The 23,257-nt window shown below is 42.3% G+C and overlaps 3 protein-coding genes across 5 annotated transcripts; 1 reads left to right on the forward strand and 2 right to left on the reverse strand.

Moving 5' to 3' along the window:
• Positions 1 to 477: 477 nt before the first annotated feature.
• LOC148087179 (uncharacterized) lies at positions 478 to 9,693 on the reverse strand. The gene is made up of 12 exons (XM_087785374.1): positions 9,547 to 9,693; positions 7,389 to 7,923; positions 6,327 to 7,340; positions 6,015 to 6,073; positions 5,465 to 5,536; positions 4,652 to 4,793; positions 4,486 to 4,593; positions 4,369 to 4,426; positions 4,082 to 4,308; positions 3,976 to 4,012; positions 3,414 to 3,540; positions 478 to 747 (listed from the first exon to the last, which is right to left on the reverse strand). The coding sequence occupies exons 2-12, from the start codon at positions 7,893 to 7,895 to the stop codon at positions 609 to 611; spliced, it is 2,490 nt and encodes an 829-aa protein (XP_087641500.1). The 5' UTR covers positions 7,896 to 7,923; positions 9,547 to 9,693; the 3' UTR covers positions 478 to 608.
• Positions 9,694 to 12,102: 2,409 nt separating this feature from the next.
• LOC148087180 (transcription factor 7-like 1-D) lies at positions 12,103 to 14,133 on the reverse strand. Of its 2 annotated transcripts, none has more exons than XM_087783112.1 (9): positions 14,017 to 14,133; positions 13,683 to 13,881; positions 13,294 to 13,346; positions 13,174 to 13,233; positions 12,947 to 13,112; positions 12,743 to 12,850; positions 12,653 to 12,680; positions 12,493 to 12,568; positions 12,103 to 12,420 (listed from the first exon to the last, which is right to left on the reverse strand). In XM_087783112.1, exons 1-8 carry the CDS (start codon positions 14,037 to 14,039, stop codon positions 12,525 to 12,527), a joined length of 681 nt encoding a protein of 226 aa, XP_087639238.1. In that variant the 5' UTR covers positions 14,040 to 14,133; the 3' UTR covers positions 12,103 to 12,420; positions 12,493 to 12,524. The 2 variants fall into 2 exon arrangements, with proteins under 2 accessions (XP_087639238.1, XP_087639237.1); XM_087783111.1 differs by having other exon boundaries at positions 12,638 to 12,680.
• Positions 14,134 to 14,809: 676 nt separating this feature from the next.
• On the forward strand, positions 14,810 to 19,151 carry pus7l (pseudouridine synthase 7 like). Of its 2 annotated transcripts, XM_087785348.1 has the most exons (8): positions 14,810 to 15,823; positions 16,400 to 16,559; positions 16,625 to 16,835; positions 16,917 to 17,015; positions 17,078 to 17,159; positions 17,626 to 17,791; positions 18,376 to 18,484; positions 18,577 to 19,151. In XM_087785348.1, exons 1-8 carry the CDS (start codon positions 15,082 to 15,084, stop codon positions 18,970 to 18,972), a joined length of 1,965 nt encoding a protein of 654 aa, XP_087641474.1. In that variant the 5' UTR covers positions 14,810 to 15,081; the 3' UTR covers positions 18,973 to 19,151. The 2 variants fall into 2 exon arrangements, with proteins under 2 accessions (XP_087641474.1, XP_087641473.1); XM_087785347.1 differs by having other exon boundaries at positions 16,625 to 17,015.
• The last annotated feature ends 4,106 nt before the right edge of the window (positions 19,152 to 23,257 follow it).

Genomic DNA, 23,257 nt, shown 5'->3' on the forward strand with positions numbered 1-23,257 from the left:
CTCTCCAGTTGTAAGTCCTCTCCTGTAGCGATTTCTTTCTTCATACCGGGCCACCTCTCTCTCCTCCTGTGTCTCCTCTCTCTTTTTGTGACTCCTCTCTCTGCTGTGCATCCTCTCTCTTGCTCTGACTCCTGACTCCAGATGGATTAGTTTAGCTGCTGTAAAATAACTTGTTTCATAAAATCTACAAAATCACATTTTCATAATTTTGGGGAATCTGGTCAAGGTTTTCCCAGTCTCTTGTCCCAAGTAGATGGGGTGAGCTCCAGCCCCATGTGACCACTGAGGGAACAAGAGGAATAAAAGTGGAAAAATACTGTCATGAAAAAAGTGTTTCGAGACTTCACTCCGGTTGTCAAGCAGCAGTAAGTTTATTAGACCTACAAAACCATGTGACCATGTGACAACCACTAACACCCGCCAACAAGCGCTCAGCCTGGACAGAACCGGATACTTCAAACACTAGCATTCATCAATTGTAATAAATCCTAACATTTCATTAAATTAAAGCAATGGAAATTCAAATCCTGTGAGAATCTTCCTGCTTCTATGTTTTGCTCCAGCATCGAAGCCATGAAAATGACTTATCACATCTTCCATCTGTGAAATCATGACATGGTTTCCATATCTGGGGCAGAATGACCCTGCACACCACCAACGCACGGCAACACAACTTCCTTGGCCGACATGTTTGGTTCCGTCGTAGCTTCTTCTTTTGTCTCTTCAGCAGGCTCCTGTGTTGACGAATGAAAGTAAGAATCAACAACATGTCAATCATTTGAACGTAGTATGTCAAACAGCTGAGTCATCACAAGCATATGTGATGAGCATCGACTACCCCCTGATCCCAGCCAGAGCTCCTTGAGTCTGAGCTTCTGCAGAAAGACCTAGCAAGCATTACTACACACACATACACACGCAGAGAAAAACACATGATGTCACACACAAACAAACAAGCACACAAATATATATATATATATATATATATATATATAATATACAAATGCACTAATGCACACAGACAAACAACTTACAACATTCATACAAACTCACACAAACATTCACATACTCAAATTCCCTAACACTAATAAACACTCAAACAAACACATGCAGGCACACACAAACTTTCAATCACACAGAAACAAATAGACTCACTCATACACCAACAGCAAACACACACACACAAAGACACACATTCACATAAGAAACTAAGATATGCACATACTCATGCACACACAAAGGAAGTTTCTTCTTCTATGTTTTCCTCCAGCATCGAATCACACAGAAACAAATAGACTCACTCATACACCAACAGCAAACACACAGACAAAGACACACATTCACATAAGAAACTAAGATATGCACATACTCATGCACACACAAAGGAAGTTTCTTCTTCTATGTTTTCCTCCAGCATCGAAGCCATGAACATGATTTATCACATCTGCAGAAAGTACAACTGAGCTTACTCACATCTGTGAAATCATGACATGGTTTCCATATTTGGGGCAGAATGACAAATGAAGATCTCCTGAGTCTGAAGAGACTTTGTCGAAAGACTGAGCTTCTCTGAAAGTCCACTAAACCTAAGGTGCACAGACTCCACCTTAACTGCCAGATCTGATTACATTCGGAAACTGGTAACAGTAAATAAGAAAACCCCAAAGTGTTGTTTGACACGATCAGTTCTCTCGTGTGTCCTGCTGCTCCAATCACCCCTGTCTTCTCTGAAGCTGACAGCAATGCATTGTTGAGATATTTCACTGACAAAATTAAGTTGATCAAAGAGAAACATCCCTCCCCTTTTGTGTAGGGCCCCTGCTGTCAATGAGCCTGTCTCCAGTTTGTGGTCCTGATTTAACGATGTGTCTCTGGCCGATATTTCAGCACTGGTGAGCAAGATTACACCCTCCTCTTGCTCGTCCGAGTTCCTTTCGTGTAGGCTCTTTATTAAAGTGTTTGATGTAATTGGCCCCTGGGTTACAAATATGGTGAACCTATCAGTGTATCTGCCAATCATATGAGGTCTGAATCAGCTGATCTGTTGTGTGGAGTCCCTCAAGGTTCTGTTTTAGGTCCTTTATTATTTTTGCTGTACTTAATTCCCCTGAGTAAAATCATTCAGAGATTTCCTGATGTTTCTTACCACATTTTTTCTGATGACATCCAGCTCTACTGCTCTTTTGATCCAACTGAGCCCCAGAGGCGCAACAGCTTAGTCAATTGTTTTGTTTAGAAATCAAACAATGGCTGAGTGAAAACAGTTTGCAGCTAAATGTGGACAAAACTGAAACTAATGCGCCTAATGATAAGGTCCCAGGGTTAAGTCAGTACCTGGGTGACTTAGGCCAGTCTGTCAAACTGAGCCTGAGAAACCTGGGTTTTGTATTTGACAAAGACATGTCTCTAGTACAACACTGCAGAAAAATGACCAGAAATCTCTAAATTTAGGAAAATAATGTCACAACACAATCTGGAATTTATAATCCATGCGTTTGAGTCTTCTTGTTTAGACTATTGTAACAGTTTATTTTCGTGTCTAAACAACAAGGAGCTGGCTGCAATTAATACAAAACTCTGCTGCGAGAATTCTGACCCGCTCTGCTAGTATAACTCACATTTCCACGATCCTTAAAACTGTTCTCTGGCTGCCAGTTTCTTTCAGGATCAATTTTAAAATTCTGGTTATTACTTTCAGAGCTATTCATGGTCAGGCTAACATCAGTGATCTGATCCTGACTTCCACCCCAAGAGGATTGCCCAAACCTGTACATTGGGGAAAACAAAACATCCGTTCACAAGCATATGGCTCAACAGGAGGGGGGGGGGGACTTTCTCAGGCCAGGACTTGGCTGTCCATTTTCACTTAAAGGACACGTGACACTCTTCTGAGGACAGAAAATAACAGGTCAGCTCTCTCTCTAGGAAAGTCTCCAAGAAACCCCAACAGGGATCATGTCACACCTTGCTGGACGGTGAGGCTCAACAATCCCCTCCACGTGCTAATGACCCTGACCAGGCTTTAGCACCAACCTCACCAGGCCAATAACTCTGATGGGTTTCAGCCCATACGTTGTTCCACACCCCTTCCTATGTTTCTCTGTTCCTTCCCCTAGGAGTATATATACTGGCTGCTAACCACAGCTCATTTTGAACTAAACTGCTTGGATGAGCAGTAAAACGTCTTCCTAAAACTCTACACAGTCCAGTTGACTTGCTTTTAAACCACTTAGATAACCATTGCCAGGATGAATGAAAACCTTCACAGACAGACCTGATAACCTGATCTGGTTGACCCTGACAAAGTCAATATTAGTGAGCAACAACAGAAGTCTCACTGCTTGTGAGAAGATGAGACACTTTCTGCATGTGACTGAGTCTGGAAAAGGTCACCCATGCTGTAAGGACGTACCGAGCCCTTCTTGTAGGCCCAGTAGGGGTCCTCCAACATCTGCAGCAGCAGTTCATCTTCTGAGAACTTGTCAGTCTCGTTGGAGCTCTGCCTCTTCACAGGATCCTCGTCACTTTTGTTGATTGTTGCTGCAATTCAAACAACAGCCCCTTTACTCTTATGTGAAAGGCAAAAGTAAAGGTGAAATGTGAAGGTGATATGTTAAAGTCAAAAGTGAAGGTAAAAAGAAGTCAAAAGTGACAAATAAAGTAAAATCCAAAGTTAAGGTCAAAGTGCAAGTCAAAAGTAAAACGTAAAAGTTGAAAGTAAAGGTCAACATTAAAAATGAAGGGTAAAAGTCAAATGATTAAAAGTAAAAATTGTAAGTAAAAGTAAAACTGAATCAGATAAGGTCAACGGCAAGATGGTAGGAAAAAGTTTGGTCATGGATTTATGAGTAAATTGTGTTTGCTGTGAAAGTATTAATGACACTTGGGGAAAATTGAAGTATGTGATCATAGTTTGTGCATCAAATTGTATTTAAATGTGTGTCTTTTGTGTTTGTATGTTCACTATCGTCTCACCTAAAGAGCATGGAGCCTGTTCACTCTTGTCTGTGACCTGCAGCAGAGGAAACCAGTGATATTTTGATCTGATTCACATGAGCAACCATCTGTTGCTAAGACATACCGACTTGTCAGTGTTAGACTCGAAATTCTCCAGCATGTCCAGCAGCATTTTTTCTTCTGACAGGGAGAGGTAGTGGACCTCAGCCACCGCAGGTGTGGCTGGCTCTGGTTTTACACACGTTGAGTACTTCTGGTACTGTTCTGCCAGAATGTCGGTTCTGATGGAGTGCACGGGAACAGTGCTACTCTCCTTCAGCGCCTGGTCTTCTTTGGGCTTCAGTGCTGGAGCTGCCAACATAAGAGAGATGTCATGGTGTCACTGGTCAAGGCCAGAAGTCAAACTTTTACCTGCAGAGTTATTATCAAGGTCAATCTTCTTTCTGCGATCCCGTTTTCGTTTCTGACCCTGAAGAAATAGTGGCGGTCAAGAGAGTGAACCAGCAACCTGAACTCTGATGGACTCACATAGTTGTCTCTGTAGGACCACTCGGGGTGCTCCTGCTCGTGGTGACGTCTGACAGAGTTTGCTTGTTCGAAATACTGAGCTTGTTCTTGCTTCGACAAAGACTTCCACTGCAGACACAACTGAGTGTAAGGAAGCAAACAGCCTTGAACAGGTGGCTGACTTCACCTTCTGTCCAAGAATGGCGTTGACGTTGGCACTGTTTCGTATCTTGTGCTCCTCCATGACCAGCGGTCTCTGCTCTTTCATGAACAACATAAAGGCATTTTGGGGTTTCTTGACGTAAGGCCGCTCAACAGCAGAACATTTCCTGATGTGACACACCAACAGGACAACATCAATGACCAAACACAAACCAACTTGTCAATGGTTGATCTTAAACAAGCTTAAGTCAGTAACCTGTGAATCAGCAACAGCTTGCATGATGTCATACATGTCAGTAGACACACATGTCACAAGTCAAAATATATGTTCAGGCTAAATGTTAGTAATTAGACAAGATTGAATCCGGTTTGTGACTTATTGTACAATAAAAACCTTACATGTGCTGAAATAATGCTGTCTTTAATTAAAATTAGTTTTTCAGTGTTATGCAGTGTGTCTTGATAACTCAATAACTGAATACGTGGGCAGGGTTCAAATAAAAACAGTGTGCAGGGCTCGATGAAGAACAATGGGCGGGGCTTAATCAAGAAAAGTGGGCCTGGCTCAGACCAATCTCCATGCTGGAGTCAGAAGCAGCCCCAGTTGACTTCTGGATGTCAAAAGGGCCTTGTCATATGCCCCATCTCCCAGTCTGGCACCAAGCTGCACTTTAAATTACAGTTAAAAGACGGAGATCCACCTGACAAACAGTCACGTCAACAATTGTAAAAAGAAAATCAAAATCAACACAACTCCATCAACCAACTAAACACAAAGACTGACTCACGAAGAAATGCTTGACAATAACAAGGTCAAAACTATACCAGACAAACGTACCTGGGCCTGGAGCTTTTTGAGGGCGGCGCTGGAGAGTCAGTGGGATATTTCAAAACACCGTACATCATTTGTCTGGAAGAAAGGTGAAAAACTGTCAGAACAAGTAAATGTTTGTCAACACAAGTTTTTTAATGCATTCATTGATTGTTGCTTAGAACTGGCTTGCCAGAGTCCAAATTTCCTTCTAGCTGGATCCAGATGAGTCATCCTGGCTTCCTACTCTGAATCTCTCTTAAATGACTGAGCTGGATATTAGGTTCCAGGACAGAAACATTAGGACATTTGGGATGTTTAGAAGAGATTTTTGAGGCCAACTGTCAGTCTGTGACTTCATGATTCTGCTGCGGGCAACTCATGCAAGGAAAACACTAGTCGGTCTATTCAGGAGATGATGAATTAAAGCAATACCTAATTTTAATACATTAATACAGTCCATCTATTTAATAAGTGAATTCATGACAAATTAAAAGGATATTGAATTTTGAGTTGAGAGTCTTTCAACCAAAACATAAAAAAATAAAAAAAAATAAAGAAGAAAAGAGACACTCACTGAACATCCTCTGGTCCGTGTACAACGCCGTCAGTGGAGATCATCAGTGAGTTGTTGTTCTGAAGAGTATCACAAGTATTCACAAGTCAAGTCTTTATACCAGTGGAGCAGACTTTATGTTGTCTCAAAGACATTTTCAAGAAAGTTGTAAAAACACTTCTTTGGCCCCTGAGTGCCATTGGGTTTGATCAAACTGTAATTCAGGCTGGAGCTACCTTACATAATGCCCTAAAATGCATCAAGAATCGAAATGTTTTACCATCAACACTGAAATCATGAGAGGATGTCGGACAGAGAAAGTGGGTTACTCACCAGTTCTTGCATCGGAACCACGCTACCGTTGATAACTTGCCGACCCACAGCACCCTGGTGGCCCAGTGGCATAGTATAGTACATAGAGGAGGCGGGATGGTTTGGAAAATTGGGCTGGGGGGAATTGTAGCTGAGGACTGTGTCATAGCACAGCTGCAACGAACCGTTATCATTCTGGACAAGGTCATAACCTTGCTGGCTTGAGCCGTTATTTTGCCTTAAGGTACCATAGTTTCCTTGTACTGAACCATTAGTCGGTTGGACAGACCCATACTCTGGAGCAGAAGTGTAGGCCTGCTTGACTGGGCAGTTACTAGATTGAAGGACCCCATAGCCTTGCTTTACTGAGCCATTAGCTGACTGGACTAAGCCATAACCCTGTTGGACCGAGCCATTTCCCAGTTGAATGGAGTTGTACCCAGGGTGAACTGAGCCATTAGCTGGCTGGACTAGGCCATATCCTTGCTGAACTGAGTTATTACTAAGCTTAATTGAGCTATAGCCTGGTTGAACTACTGAAGGACTGGGCTGGATCAAGCCATAGCCCTGTTGAATAGAGCCGGTTGGTTGAACCATGCTGTAGCTATGCTGTACAGACCCATGTGCTGGCTGGACAACACTGAATCCTTGCTGGACTGTGCTGCCAGTTGGCTGACCAGTTGGCTTGACTGCCCGATAACTCAACTGTACTGAGCTGCCACCTTGTTGGACTGGGCCAAAACCAGGCTGAACTAATGTGTTTCCAGGCTGGACTGTGCTGTAACTTAACTGCACTGACAGGTTGGCCTTCTGTATTGAACCAAAACCGGGCTGGACTAAACCATCTCCTTGCTGAATTGATCCAAACCCTTGCTGGACTGATGCAGGAAGGTGCTGTCCTGATCCGTTATCAAGCTGGATGGAATCATAAATCTGCCTTACAGAACCATTTGGGGCTTGGGCTGGGTCAAAACTCTGTGCTCCTGTACTTGAATACGTGTGTCCGCTGTTACAACCCAGATTAATGTTCGGTGACTGGAGGGAAGAAAAACTCTGCAGGGCGCCACATTCAGTGGTTGGAACAATTGAAAAATTCTGTTGGACTTGACTACTTCCTGAAACTGATATACTTTCGGGCTGTGTGGGTTCGAACACCTGCTGTGCTGAACTGTTAGCAAGTGAGACCGTCCCACAAAAGGACTGTGACAACGAGTTGTTAGTTTGTTGAATGGACATGTAATCCTGCTGTACAGGGCCCATGTCCGACTGGGCTGCATCAAATGCCTGCTGGATCAAGCTGTTGTTCTGTTGGATTGACCCATAAGTCTGCTGGCCTAGTACGCTGGACAATTGACTCTCTGACTGGATCAAAGTATAGGCTGTTGGTACTAAACAAGACTCGAGGCCAGCGTCCCCCACGTGCTGTTCATCTTGATGATGATCTAAGCCGTTTTCAAAATGTATTGAGTCGCTACCCTCCAGGACAGTGTCAAGGGCCAAATGGACCATTCCAGATCTAAGTTGACCCAAATCAGACGTCTCTGGCCAGACCCTGGATGAAGAGCTGAAAATGTGTTTGCTGTCTGTCATTCTCCCTGGTTCAGACTTAGGCACGTTCCTGTGAAACAAAAAAATAGACGTAACGACAACTCCTGCAACAGTCTAGCTCAGAGGTATCCAACATTTCATTTTGTGTGAGCTACTTTTACACACAAAGCTATGGACAGCTACCAATAAAAATGTATGTTTATTATCTTAAATAACACTGTCATCATGGAGGCAGGGGTGATGCCTCTTTAGGGATAATTTAGTTAATACACAGGCCTAGGGAACATTTGTAAGGGGGTTTCACACTATAGGCCAGATCTACAACAGGTGTTTCAAACAACTGTCAACTGTGATAGACGCCCCAAGGTTTCTGACCAATGTTGTCTTATCTAAATTATTTAATTTCACCACAAAATATTCCTATGTAGTGTTTACAACACCGGCCATAAACGTTTCTGATTGTAATTATTATTGAAAATAAAATGTCTGTACCACAAAAATAGAATGCAAGGCAACTTACTAATAATTCCAGGCTAACACGACAATAGACCACTAAAATATAATTCCCACACCTACACAGAAAACGTTCTAAGGCAGAACTCACAAACCCTGAATAGAGACTGGACATATTCACTTGAAATGTTTAAGTCTATTCAACTGTACTTTGTTACTGAGATTTAGTATCTTTATTCTTGTACTTTTATGGGTTGTTGTTTTTTTTATCAAAAGCCAGACTGTCCTCTTATCTTAACACTTTGTTCTAGTCTAATTGCGTAAGGACTGTTTTTGTTGTTGTTGTCACCGTCGTCAAGGAGCATGAAACAACGTGTTTCTGACATTTTTATTAAGAAATCTTATGTATAACAAAAACATTACAACTATTGTTTTGTGTGTGTGCTGATAAAATTAATGTCATTGAACTACTCACTGTCACATTCTGCAACTGTTCCTCACTCACTAGTATGTGAGGGTGGTACACCATGTATGAGGACAGTGAGACATATGTGAAGTGTGCTGTGACAGGGTGGTTAAATCAGCTCTTGTCGTTTTGGTGATGGACAGAGCAGGTAAGGGAGTCCCCATGGACGATAAGGTTTGTTGATGATACAGTGATCTGTAGTGAGAGTAAAGAGGAGAAGAGTGTGTGAAGTGTCGAACTGTAACATAGGATTACACAGACAGCACTTTCGTAACATTTTCAAAAGGATGAAAGGATTTACTGTCTTTCATTTCTAGTGTCTGTAGGATTAGTATGGAAAAGAGGCTTCATGACAGTTTTGGTCAGTGATGTTGGTTTAGAGTCAGGAAGGTAAAAGAGTCAGAATTGAAGATCAGACTTTTATTAAGTCTATCAGGGGTATGAAGGACCAAGAATGTTAAGTGTCGCAGAGACTCGAGTCATGTGTCGCAGAGGCTCGAGTCATCAATGATAATGACATAAGGGTGACCCTAGGAGGTGGTGAATGGAGGAAATTACTGTAAAAAAAAAAAACCTGACAGAAAAAGAAGACCAATGTGCAAGACCCAATTACAACAGGCTCTTGTCCCAGAGAGTCAAGGTCTCCAGGTGTGAGTTGGTTTAGTGTCCACAGGTGAAGCCTCTTCGTCTACATCAAAGGTCAAGTTATGTTACAAGACAGTTTCTGCCCCACGTGTGATACACTTAAACGGAAATTTGATGTCTTTAACATACCTGATGCTTGATCACCTGCTGCATCTTAAAAATGTCCTGACAATTCAATCTCTTTACAACCGAAGTACAAGTGAGTTTTGTGCTGGACACCCTTCAGTTGACCAGTGTTGTACAAGGCTTTACTATCATTCCAGATCAGAGGCTGAAGCTGACTTACATAACGACTTTATTTTAGCATTCTGTGAATAGGCTCTTCTTTCTTTAAAGTCTCTTTTCAACAAACAAACTGTTAAATAAATCAGCTGGCTGCAGTTTGGACAACGACTTTGAAACCTCAGCATTTCCTTGGTTACATCAACTTAGATGATGGCCGTGGAGAGCTTTTCATCATAGCAAACTGATCCTCAACTTCTTTAAAAACCACTGCAGAAATCCAAAGACAGCTAATGAGAGTTACACAAGTCACATTTCCACAGTCCACTGCTTGACATCTCCTTTTATTACTCTAGCTTCTTTGAAATGGGATATTTTCGACAAGTTAAATAGGTGAAGGGCTTTCCAACAAAAAGAAAAAAGGAAAATAATCTACATATCTGTAGCTGGACTAGTCTAGTCTGTGGCTGGAAGAGTCTGTGGCTTGAAGAGTTTGTGACTGGACCAGTCTTAGACAAGTCTGTAGCTAGAAGAGTCTGTGACTAGATGAGCCTGTGACTGGACTAGTCTGCTTGAACAAGTCTGTGGCTGGACCAGTCTATAGCTTGACCAGTCGTGGCTTGAAGCGTCAGTGACTGGACTAGTCTGTAGTCTGATGAGTCTATGACTGGACATGTCTAAAGCTGAACTAGTCTGTAACTGGACAGGTCAATGAGTGGACGACAGCCCCTGTTAGGTGTTAATAATTTTAGCTTTTAAGGTTCTCTGACCCTGTGGTTTCCCCAGTGCCTAAATTGGTATGTTGGAGTCACTGTATTTATATGTGGTTCATTGTGTGTTTAAGGGTTTTTGTGGGTCTCTAAGAATTAAAATGGGTCAGAAGATCTGAAGTCCACTGTGGTGCCCAGCAGCATGGGTGGTCAGGTACAGTAGGTTCAGCTAGGGTCAGTTAGTTTTCATAACTTCATTACTCATTCGGCCACTGGAATGCATCTCCTGCACTTTTAAAAACTTGAGTCACAAATGTACTTAACAGAATGTCTGTAAATCATCCCTTATCAAGTAACAAGTGTTATTTGAGTAAAAGTCATGGAAACATCAAGCGTGGGGAAGACAGTTTGTTGTTGCTAAGAAACATAATTACCGCTTGTTTATATGTATTATTTTCTGTACTTATTTTCTATGTGCTGCCCTAAAGTACAATCATATTTACTAAACGATTATTTCTCATTCATTGATTGAGCTCTTGCAACCATTTGCGCTGCGTAAGAAGTGTGGGGAGTATGGATGACTTCATTTATTAATATATTCACCTTTTTTGCCCCTTATTCCCTAATGTGGATTTGCAAGGAGCTGGAGTGGCGCTCATCCCAGTTTTTTTTCAGGTTAGAGGCGAGGGAAACCCTGAATAGGACACCAGTCTGTCGCTGGGCACACAAAGACACACAACGATTCACATACACTCATACCTATGGACAATTTCTTCAAGTTCCCAATCAACCACTGTATGTTTTTGGACTGAGAGGAAACCGGAGTGCCCAGAGTAACCCTACGCAACACGGGGAGCATATACAAACTCCACACAGAAATCTAACAAGTTTCAATTTCGCTAACCTTTACGTCACCATGTGCCCAATGACTACATGCCAGATGTGATAATGGAAGTATTGTAACTCCTTCAAGTCTGCTTTAAGTTAAAAACCATTGATGCAAGATAATGATCTGCTCCTGCAACTGTGAATACAGAGTAACAGTGAATTAAGAAGTCGGTCAGATCATGTAATATGTAATGTGTTGTTTCGGTCTTTATACTTGTACAAGTAAAAACCAGTGCGACTTTGAACAAGATCTGATTTCTGTTCTCTGTTTAAATTTCAGTTTCAAGTCACATTCCTTATTTGATAAAAACTGAATCATTACACTAATGGAATATACCAGCTCTGATCATTTTTACGTCAAGGTTTTTGCAAAGTATCTTACAAGGAGTATTGCATTGTGTCTCTGCTGCTGTTAGATTGCCCATTTCATTTCATCTGGCTAGGCTGGAAAAAGCTGCAAGATGTAAATATAATGTTTCTTTCACAGATTTGCAGAAGGTTGTATAACACGAAAGGGCTCCTTCCCAAGTTAAAGCTGATTTCCATGATGACATGTATCCAGTGAAATCATGTCACCTAATGGCTTTGACATCTTTTAGAATACAGGACCTAATTTATGCATTTCCTAAAGTCCACAATCATTTCCTTTGTGTTCTTTACATTGATGTAGAGTTTATATTCTATTCAAACCATATAATTCAAAAAGGTAATGGGAAACTAGGTTAGCAATTAGTAAATTGTGCAACAATGGTCCCGAGTGTTAACTTATAAAGTGAGTGCTTGCAACATCCTCTTCTAACAGGCCATCATCCTCTTCTAACAGGACATCATGAGTCTGAGCTGGAGTTAAATCACGGCAACAGTCTTTTGGGTTTTGTTCATTTTATTATTTTGGCGTCCTTGTTTCTTGTTCTGATCAAGTGGTATGAGTTATGAAATGTATATCAAAGGTCACATAGTTTGGTGAAATGGGTACAATGTTTTGTAGTGTTTTTGTATGTTGTCAGCTTTAATGTGTTTTTGAAATGAAACAGTTGGAGTTGTGTGTTCCTGGTCAAGGTCATGTTATCTCCTTTGTAGAAGCTGTAGTTGATGATACCATCCCGCTGTTTAAAGTCTAGAGCAGATTTACTGTTAAGTCCTTCTGAATGCTTGGTGCTGTTTAGCTGTCGTCTGTGTGTATCTGAGGAAAGAAAATGAATCCATTAAAGAAATATCAAGCATCAGTTGGCAGCACTTAAGCCATTTGACTCACTGTCCGCTTCCATTGTTGTCCTCACTGTTGTTTTATTGCGTAGATTCCTGGTCTGTTTCAGATTCAATTGCTGAAGCTTCAGTTAAAGGAGGAAGAGGAACTGTCAGTTAATCTCAAAACAGTTAGGACTGAGTCGTATGTGTACCAGCTCTTCTGAGACCTTTTGTCTTCTGTTTGTACCTCCTCCTCTGCAACACAAACACACGTGTCTACACAAAATCCACATGAATATGCAACTATGTCAACTCACATAGTTGTCCCTGTATGACCAGGTTGGATGCTGCTCCCTGTGCAGGCGTCTGTTGTTGCTAGCTCGCTCGTAATATGTGGCCTGCTCTTCGCTCGACAGCGAATTCCACTGTGCAAACACAACAACATATATTATATATTTGATACCAGAAAGAAATCTCAACTGAACACTATGAAACTAATAAAAATTATTTGTAACATTCACCTTTTGGCCCATGACCTTGTTAATGACCGCACTGTTCCTGATGTTTTGCTCCTGCATGACTGTTGGCCGCTTCTCCTCCAGGAACAGCATAAAGGCGTTCTGTGGTTTCTTAATATATGGACGCTCGTCTTCCTTTTCCTGGTCTGGGTTCACAACCTTCTGCCTCCTGTTAGATACGGACCGTGTGTCAGACACAACTGAAGGTCACGGGTGGGAAATATTCATACCGCAGTCTAGTCTTTGGTGGGACTGCAGAAGTGCTCAAGGGCACTGTGACAACATTGTCCCTGCAGATTAAGATAAAGTTAAGAAGGTGTGGACGGGTCACCGCCAGCAGAAACACTTACGATAATTCCTCAGAGCTCTGAATTGGGTCTGCCTCTGACACAGTGTTGTTGTTCTGAAAAGCCAAAAAAGGGAAAAGTTTGAATTCCTTACTGATGAGTTCAGCACTGGCATTGTACGATGTTTTAGAGATCTGACATGTAACATCCGTATCGGCTTAGAAAGCAAATAGCTTGTGGATCTCCTGATCTTGTCAGTGTGTGTCGATGATTATTGTGGTAGAAATTATAGATCCCTTGCTGGTGATTTCATCGAGGAAACAAGGACCCAATACGTGGACTAACTATATATATATACAGCACAACAACTGTTTTATATCAATGTCACATAGATCTGAATAAAACTTTATCAGTGGTCAGATGGCAAAAATTGTGGAAGGGTTTTTGCTCACCTCGTCTGGGGCTCCAACCTCGCTGTGGTCACTCTTGTGTTGCCCAGCTGGAAGTATCCAGGTGTTGCAGGCAGCCTGGTTCTCAGGTGAAGTGGCGGCGCACCTCGCCGGCCAGTTTCCAGACGGCCGTGGACATGTCTGGCCAAAGACACACTGCTGCTCAACAATGTTAGCATTAGCGCTGCTGTCAATTGGATTCCTGTGAAGACAAAGACAGACAGTTAGTTCATGTAGTGGGTTGTCTGGTGGAGAAACCATCTGAGACTGTGACTAAGGTGATAGTTAGCTGCAACCTCTGACACAAATGTTTTATAGTGCATTGTTTCATCTTTACCCATACAGATCGTAACGATACATTGTGTTGAAACTGGTTTTTAACTCAGTGCTGTGAAAACTTCGCTGGCAGACAATTCTGTTGGGAAGCTAGCGGAATTCTGGAACATATGTTTTTCCGGCCCCGTTAGGTGACTTTGATGTTGTCGCTTCATTCTTTGATTTTCGAAAAATGTATTTCCTATTAAAGTCTTATACCTGCGACAATAAAGTATCAGCAAAAGTTGCTGCTTTTTTGTTAATCTGATACAGACTGAAACAGAGTTTATGGGCAGCAAAAACTCTAAAGACGACTGCTGGACTACAGAGATATCAGCTGTAGTACAAAAAAAACGTGTACTAAATAGACTTCTCCTGGTCTAGACATCCCTGCTGGACTACATACATCGATGTACTACAGCAGTGTCAACCCAACAAAAAAGAAATTTGCTGAACCATTTGGATTTCTGGACAATCTTCCATCTAGAGTTAGTAGACAAATAAACCACAACCTTCATTATTAATTAAAACCAGGTAAGGTGAGAAACTAGTTTTCGTATGAAAGTATTTAGTTATGTATTAGTATTTCGTCAGCTTCATACAGGCATCTGAGCACTCACCTCTTCGGTCAAATTTAAATAAATGTCATAAGATTTCGACATGTATTTTCTAATTTAGTTTTAGAGTAGCATCACTGTGTTACTGTGATGCAAACGAAGTGCCATCGGCAAAGAACAAGGTAAATAAATGATCAACTTCCCCTTTAAGAACAGCGCGTCATTGTCACGTGACCGGGAAGTGCTGTACGCCGCTAAGCGTGGTTTTGTTTACGTGCGATCGTGGATTGGTCAACAAAACAAACAGCCACCACATTTTCAGCTCCTTCTTTCCTGACATCTCGAAATTTGGATTGTTTTCGTTCCTTTCTGGGTCACCAGGACTACGGAAGTGCCACAGTGGAAGTCGGTAGAGTTTTATTGTGTTAAGAGACAAAACATGATGTTTTTCTTGGTGGTTGTTCACGTCTGCTTCCATAAGTGATTTGGTTCTGATCGTTGAAGGGAAGTTTGTCTGTTAGCGAGTGAATATGAAACAGAACAATGTCCAAATCCCGAACTGTTTCATCTCAGGCCACCAGGGTTTCTGTGGGACCATCAAGAAGGACATCAGGGACTTTGTGGTGATAGAAATCGACGCAAACGGGGATCAGGTGAACGGAGATGCACCGGGTTTACTCTGTGACACCGGGTCTCCTTCATACCATTGTGAGGAGACAGAGGATGTGGAACAGTCGGCGGACTGGAGAGTGGATGCAGTTGCACCCACCAGCTTCGATCTCAGCGTGGTTCTGGGTCAATCTGTCAGCGAGCAACTGGAACAGTTCGTGGTCAACCTGAGGGATGAGGAGCTGGACCACAAGGAGCTCTCCCTGGGTTCCTTTACAGACAAGTACCAGCGGGCGAATGTCCACCGAGCAGTCAGACACCGGTTCCCCTTCCTTATGACTGTCACCATCCAGCCTGAGATCCGGGTCAGGGAGGACCCGGACTACAAGGAGCTGTCTCAGCTGGTTAGCGAGGCAGAAGCTGAAGACTTCTTCAGGTTCATCGATGCCAAAGTGCAGGACTCTTCTTACACCTTCCATGCAGACGGCAGCAAGGAACACCGCACTGCCGTCCATCACTTTCTCAACCGACGCTTTGGAAAGCTGGTGGAGACTAAAAGCCTGAGTGACCCAAACAAGACGTTCATCTGCGTGAGACTGCGAGAGAGAGGGAGACCCAAGAAACGGAGCTTAGATGAACGTAGGGATGAGGAGGTTTACACAGGTGAGTGTGTTCTGACAGTGACCTCTGAGATCGGTACTTCCTAGCAGACCTGGACAAAGTTCAGCCCGGAGGCCACATGCAGCCCTTTGACTGTATTTTCTCATGAGGTCAAAGATCTTGTAGAAAACTATTTTGTTTTGTATGTATGTCTATTATTCATTAAGTCTCTAAATATGACTATAGGGTTATGTTTTGGTAGTTTAGTCCTACGCTTTTGTATTTTTGTGAGTATATAATGTCCCTCAAAAAGATTGAAGTGAACATGTAAAATATTTGAAAACTGTGGAAAAAGAATGAATAACTTGAGTAGAAATTGATCTGTAACTATTACAGAGCAGGCTCAAGATTTGGCACTTCATGAAAGCAAGAGTTGTAAACATGCTCACCAGTCAACAGTTATTACACATTGGTTAAAAAAAGTAGTTATATAAAATAACATTTTAGCTTGATTCTTTTTAACTTTTCACTCCTTTTATTTTTGCTCACAATAACGACTGTATAAAATGAGGCCCTTGAGGAAGTTCTATTGCCCACCACTGCTATAAGGTCTTCAGGTCTCTCCCACACTGGTTGCAGCATTCACCTTGAAGAAGCAGAACCTGGAGACTCTGGAGGCCATCAGCTACATGGCGGCGGCGCTTGGTGTCTTGCCCTCCGACTTCACCTATGCTGGCATCAAAGACAAACGGGCGATCACGTTTCAGTCCATGGTGGTGAAAAAGGTTTCTCCTCAGCGGTCAGTGGACCTCCTCCATGTCTCTGCAGCATGCAAACTGAGTCTGAGAGTCGTGTCCTTGCCAGGTTGCAGGAGAAGCGAGGAGAGCTGGACCGGCGAGGAATTTTTGTGTCACATGTGCGCTCCGTCAGCCAGCCACTAAGACTCGGGAGGTTAAAGGGAAACCACTTTGATCTGGTGGTCCGCAACCTGAGGCCACATGGGAGCGAGGCGGGCTCATCGGTGACACTTGCAAGCCTGGTGCCACTGGTTGATGAAGCTGTGGAGAATGTAAAGGTTGGAAATTCTTTCTCTGAAACAAGAAAAAACACCTGTTGGTACAGTAGTCTGACCTGCTCTTCATATGTGTTTCTTCAGACGCGAGGCTTTGTCAACTTTTATGGGCCCCAGAGATTCGGAACTGGTCGGAGTGTGCAGTCGGACCGGGTGGGTCTGGCTCTGCTTCAGAACGACATGGTGAGTTTCAGGAAGCATGAGTGTCTGGGATAATTCTGAGTGTTTGAGGTCTCTTGGGTCAGGTCAGTGCCCTGCGGCTCTTCTTCAGTGCAGAAGAGGGCGACGATCCGGCCAGCAGAGCCAAGAGACATTTTCTTCAGACAGGTGAGTTTCAGACTTGTACGGGTGTGAGAAAACATCAATACACCTGTATTTTTTTCACGATACTGTATCCATATGCAATAGCACTGTACCGATTTTTTTTTAAATTTATTTATGTTTCCTTTGTTATTATATTTTGTCTTTATCATTCTTTAATTATTTATATTCCAACAAAGTGTGTTTAAAATAATGTATGTATATGTATATGTTTTAATGTAAAATTTACATTCTAATAATCAATGGGTTTGTCCATTTTTGTGTTGCAATTAAACATCTAGACTGTAGGAGTACATTTTCTGCAGCTAAAGTAAAGGAACAATGAAATCCCACAAGATCCAGATCAAGCAGTTATGAATACAAATGCATTATGTTCCTACAAAAGCGCAATGTACTGTATCGTTGTCCTTGTATCGTGATACATTTTCAATTGTTAGATTATTTCCAATCCACTCCTCCTCCTCCTCCCCAGGGAACGCTAAAGAGACGCTGTCACTGATGCCTCTGTCAAAGGTGCGAGAGCGACTGATGCTGCGAGCCCTGAACCGCTATGGTTCTGGTCCAGAAGGCTGCACTCAGGCCTGGCTGAGCCTTCCTCACAGCTCCAGAGTCTTCTACCCTCATGCCTACTGCAGCAGGTCATCATCACACACTTTTTAGTAAAGTAGAGAGCGCAGACCTCTATCAGCTGCTGCTTCATAGCTAACTATTTCATCTAGTTCACTCCAGGATTGAGTTCTTTAGAATATTATTGACATCTCTGGGCTAAATTGACCAGCAGGTGGCAGTGTCAGTTCTTAAACTCTTAAAAAAAGTGTATTTTGTTTGCATGTAAATAAGTGAATGTGTTTGTGCTACAGAAATATGGAATTATATCAGTGCCATCAGAATTGGTAAAGAGACATCTGTTTGATTACATTGACTAACTCTACTAGCCATCTGCGTCAACAACAAACTGGGTACAGCTGGACTAAATGGACTTTTCCTGGTCTGTTGACAGCAAAAATGAAAAAAATACAACATTTCAATAAAGAAATTATGTTTGGGGTTTGTATGTTCTCTCACTCTGGTTTCCTCCCACAGTCCAAAAAACGTACAGAGGTTGATTGGCAACTTGGGGATTAATGTTTAACATTTCAATATTGAGATGGCACTGATATACTTCCATTGACAGCTTTTGAGACAGGCTGAGATGACAGAAGTGGTTCTGATGTCTTGACAGAATTTGGAACGAGGCGGCGTCCGAGCGTCTGTTCACTCTGGGTCACAGGGTGCAGCAAGGAGATCTGGTGTGGACTGGTCCTGGGGCGAGTGAAACAACGGCAGCTCAGGTAAAGACTGAAAAGCACTGATGGTTCTGGTCTACATGTGACCCGGCATGTTTAACTCAAGTCTCTCATGTCTCTGACCGACCTGAGCGCAGGTGCATGTGGTGACTCGTCAGGAGGAGGACGACGACGTGTACACACTGGGGCAGGTTCTTTTACCCATGGCTGGAAACACTGTCAAGTACCCGGAGAACTTCATGGCAACCTGGTACCAGGAGAGACTGGCCAGAGACGGGTTGGAGAACTCTCACTTCCGAGTCACCTGTCTCAAACTGAATCTTCCCGGCTGCTATCGCCCCCTCCTGGCAAACATGTGCAACCTGAGCTACAGGCTGCAGAGCAGTCAGGAGGGAGCGGAGACACAGGGCAGCACCAGCCGACCTGCCGAGGACGACAAGCAGACCGGACCGTCTCTAGTGCTGAACTTTGACCTGGACTCTTCCTGCTATGCCACAGTGGGCCTGCGAGAGATCATGAAGTGTGACCTCTAGAGTCCGGTGGCCTTAGAGGGAAAACAACGTCTTTAGTTCATGTCCAATTGTTCATTTAATTTTTTACAAGTTTGCTTTGAGATGGTGTGCAATCATCGTCAATGGGTCAAAGGTCACAGAGGTCTCTCCCGCTGTAACCCGTATTAACACTTTTGTCTGGAAAGCCTGACATTCTTAATAAAATGAACATTTCAGATGCATTGACATGTATTTTTTACATGACTGGTCAACATGCTGATGAGTCCCAGGTCAGGTTATCACACACCTGCTGGTCTGTTAGCTTTTTAGAGTCCGCTGTGACAATGAGCCTCACAAGAGAGCACACACATGGCATGAATCATTTCATCAGGTTCGCTATGGAAAGGTCTTTAAAACCTTGTACATCTGATCCTGGTGAATGATACGCTCCATGGCTCCCCACAGCTTGCAGGCCAGGACTTTGAACACAAGTCTGTAGTCTGAACAGCTCCAACATGTGTCGCCAGTTCACGATCCTCTTCTTCAGGGGGAAGTGTGTGTGGATGTGTGTATGTGTGCGTCCGTTGATGTACCTTTTTCCCTTTTTGATGAACCTTTGTGCATGTGCTGATGCACAGTTGTGTTTCAGCACATTTGCGTTGTGTATGAACACATTTGTGTTTTAAAGTGTGTGCGTGAATGTGTGTATTTTAGCACATTAGTGTCTGAAGTGTGTACGTATATGTTGGTTGAAGCGCATCTCTGTGTTTGTGTGTGTCAAAGAACATTTCTGTGTTTGTTGAGGCACATTTGTATGTTGTAGTCATGAGAAGTGTTAAGTTAGAACCCATGTGTGCTTCATAGTCCTTCTCTGTTGCCTCAGTGTCAATAACATTATTGATCATCTAATTATGCTGCCATGAGCCCGAACATGTCACAGTCGACCGACCCACTTCCACAAACACTGAATTGCTGTCACTACTCTTAATGGGACGGACTTTATCTATTCTTCTGGAGCAAACTACACAAATGGTTCTACAAACCACCACTAGGGGCAGTAAACGCAGACAGCTTTGAACCAGACAGCTGGAGGGTGAGTGCGTGTCTGGTCAGACTCATGAGAATGTTTACAACTCTTGCTTTCATGAAGTGCCAAATCTTGAGCCTGCTCTGAAATAGTTACTAATCAGCTTCTATTCAAGTTATTATTCTTGTTCCACCCACAGCTCACAGCAGCAGCCCTGATGAGACTGTGTTGAGAGTGGGTAAGTAAGTAAGAAAGTAATCAAGTTATATTTGTAAAGTGCTTTTCTAGACCAGGGTCACAAAGCAACCCATAAATATTAAAAAATATATATACATTTTGAAACTTAAAAAGGCCAAGACAACACAGTGACACATACAGCTAACCCCAAGAAAATTAAGAAAAAGCCTGAACAAATAAAAAGGTCTTAAGATGTTTCTTGAAGGAGTCCAAAGCTTAGGAACAACCGCCTGGAAGGATTTCTCTCCTCTGGTCCTAAAGCAAGTGCGCGGAACCATCAGCAGATTCTCTGAGTGAGTGAGAAAGAGCCAAAGATATTGAAAGGTGTAAATGAGAAGATGAGAATAGATCTGTGCTCAGACGGTGTCAATACCTAACCTATTTTGGACTGGGGTTTGTGGGTTGTTAATGTCTGTGAATTAGATGTTATTACAAATTAATCAGAATTTTCATTGTTTTGTAATTCCGCCAGTGACTACATCAGTGACATTACAGTGAGTAAAGAAAAGCCAGCATCACACGCTAATTCACACGCATTTCAGTGCCTCCTGTCACTCCGAGTTTGGTCCAAGACGTGGCTGCAGCTCTCTAAGAATATTTAATCCAGGTTGAAGGTGATTACTTCTGACACAAATGAGCGACCACCTAGTCTGAAGAAACACTTTGGCTGGAAACTCACACTGACTCTAGTGTTGAAGCAGCTTCTTTGAATAAGAGTTTACAAAACCTCTGAGACTCTGCTTCACTTTTAAACCATCAGGTCTTAATTTCTACTCATACATTTTATTTGTTGGCACCCTCAGACACCCTGCACAACACAATACATTTCTTGTTCACATCCAATTGTTCCTTCACATGCACTAAAAAAAAGGCTGCAACCTGTGTCTTTATTGACCACTTGAAATCAAACACGTCACATGGTTAGTTACCCTTTTTTCCCCTCAAACACAAAGTTGGTGTGTAGATGTGAGTTAAATAGAGTGGCAAGTGTTTAATACCTTAACTGGTGTTTTGTCTATATTAAGGAAATTGAATTGGAAACTAAATTGGCTGAAAAAGCTCATGCAATGCAAAGGGCAGAAAACAACCACAAAGCACACAACAACATTTCGCCACAACATCATCAAAAAGGCCACAAAATGACAACATGTATCTACAACAGAATAACATTTAGCCACAACACAACATTTTCCTTCAACACAACTGCAAAGACCACAAATGCACCAACATTTAGCCACAACAATATTTAGCCATGACACAACAACATATAGCCACAACACAATGGCAATTACCCACAAAACAACCTTAAAGGCCACAACCCAACAGCATTCAGCCACAACAAAACATTTAGCCACAAAACACCCCTATAGGCAAAAACATTTAGCCACAACACAACCTTGAAGGGCACAACATAAAAACCTTCAGGCACAACACAACCTCAAAGGGCACAACACAACAACATTAAGCCACAACACAACAAAATCAACTTTGATAATCAAAATCAATAAATTGCTCCTTCAGTCAACCAGTACGTCAGTTAAACACAAGGCCACAACACAACAACAATTGGCCACAGCAGAACAACATTTAGCCACAACACAACATTTTCCCACAACACAACCGCAAAGGCCACAACACAATAACATTCAGTAACAACAGAACAACTTTTAGCCACAACACAACATTTTCCCGCAACTCAACCGCAAAGGCCACAACATAACATTTTTTAGCCACAAGACAACAACATCCAGCCACAATACAATCGCAAAGGCCACAACACAAAAAACAATCAGCCACAACTAAACAAATGTATCCACAACACAACTGCATAGGCCAAAACACAAAAACATTCAGCTACAACACAACCGCAAGTTTTTGATTTAAGTGTCTCTTACATTGATCTTGGGCCTCTATTGTAATCATCAGTATGTGTCTGTTTGCACCAAACTCTTTCTTCATTGAAATATTTACTTCAGAAAATGTGCTTAAGCCCCGCCCATTGAATACTTTTCGTTTTTCTAGATATGAACTCATGTTTATCATAACCACACTAACTGTGCTGTGGGTCTGTCTATTGGTCACGCATCGATGTTCGTCCCTGCGCATCATCAATCCCTGAAGTCTGCGTCTTTTACCTCGATTGACCAGAATGTATATGAAGACAAACCACTAGAGCCTTCACTTAGACACACAACAGCTTTATGTGTTACAAATGTAATTTGATTATCAATACAAAATTAAAATAACATACATACTCTGCAGTAGTCTTATCAATAGTGATCACGAGAGGGAGAAAAACTTCTGACAAGAGAAGGCAGCGTCACAGCTCACAGCCTATAGCTTATATAAGTTTTAACGGTTTTGTGGAACTTTAAAGTTGCACACATCATCCACACACACAACAGAATCTAAAAAAAAAAATGTATCTTTCTGATTTTCATCCTCAAAATAAGTTTGTTTCTGTCTACATGAGTAAAATAATATTGTGTCTATAAACTAGTCTGGTCACTATTGCCTTATGTCGTGTTTACCTACCTACCTACCCACCCACCTACCTACCCACCTACCCACCTACCCACCTACCTACCCACCTACCCACTTACCTACCCACCTATCCACCTACCTACCAAGTCAAGTATCAAAACCTGTGAAATGCTCGGCTGAAAGACAGGTGTGAGGGAAAGCCACCGATCACTAGACTAACCGGGAGAAAACTACCAGGACTGCTCTCTAATCAAGTGTTTTGCTCCACACAGTCAGCTGCTAAGAGCTCAGTTCTGAACTTCTATTTCACATGTGTGGGATGTGTTTGCAAAGACACTGCACTTGTGAAACTGGTTCTGCTCTCTTGTAGATCTCAGTGTGCCTATGAGACTTTGGATGAGGAAAAAGTTCAGTTTCTTTTTCTAAACATAATGACTGTCTTTCTTTGGGAAGATTTCTGATTATAAATTTGATGGCTACACAATTTGATGACATTCACCTTGTGTGTATAATCTTTCCAAGTTCATCTGTTATTGTTAAGATGAACCAAGACCTGAAGTTCTGTTTCAGCGTCAATCC

The sequence above is a fragment of the Callionymus lyra genome, chromosome 2 (genome assembly GCF_982586985.1).
Source record: "Callionymus lyra chromosome 2, fCalLyr1.hap1.1, whole genome shotgun sequence".
Classification (NCBI taxonomy): domain Eukaryota; kingdom Metazoa; phylum Chordata; class Actinopteri; order Syngnathiformes; family Callionymidae; genus Callionymus; species Callionymus lyra.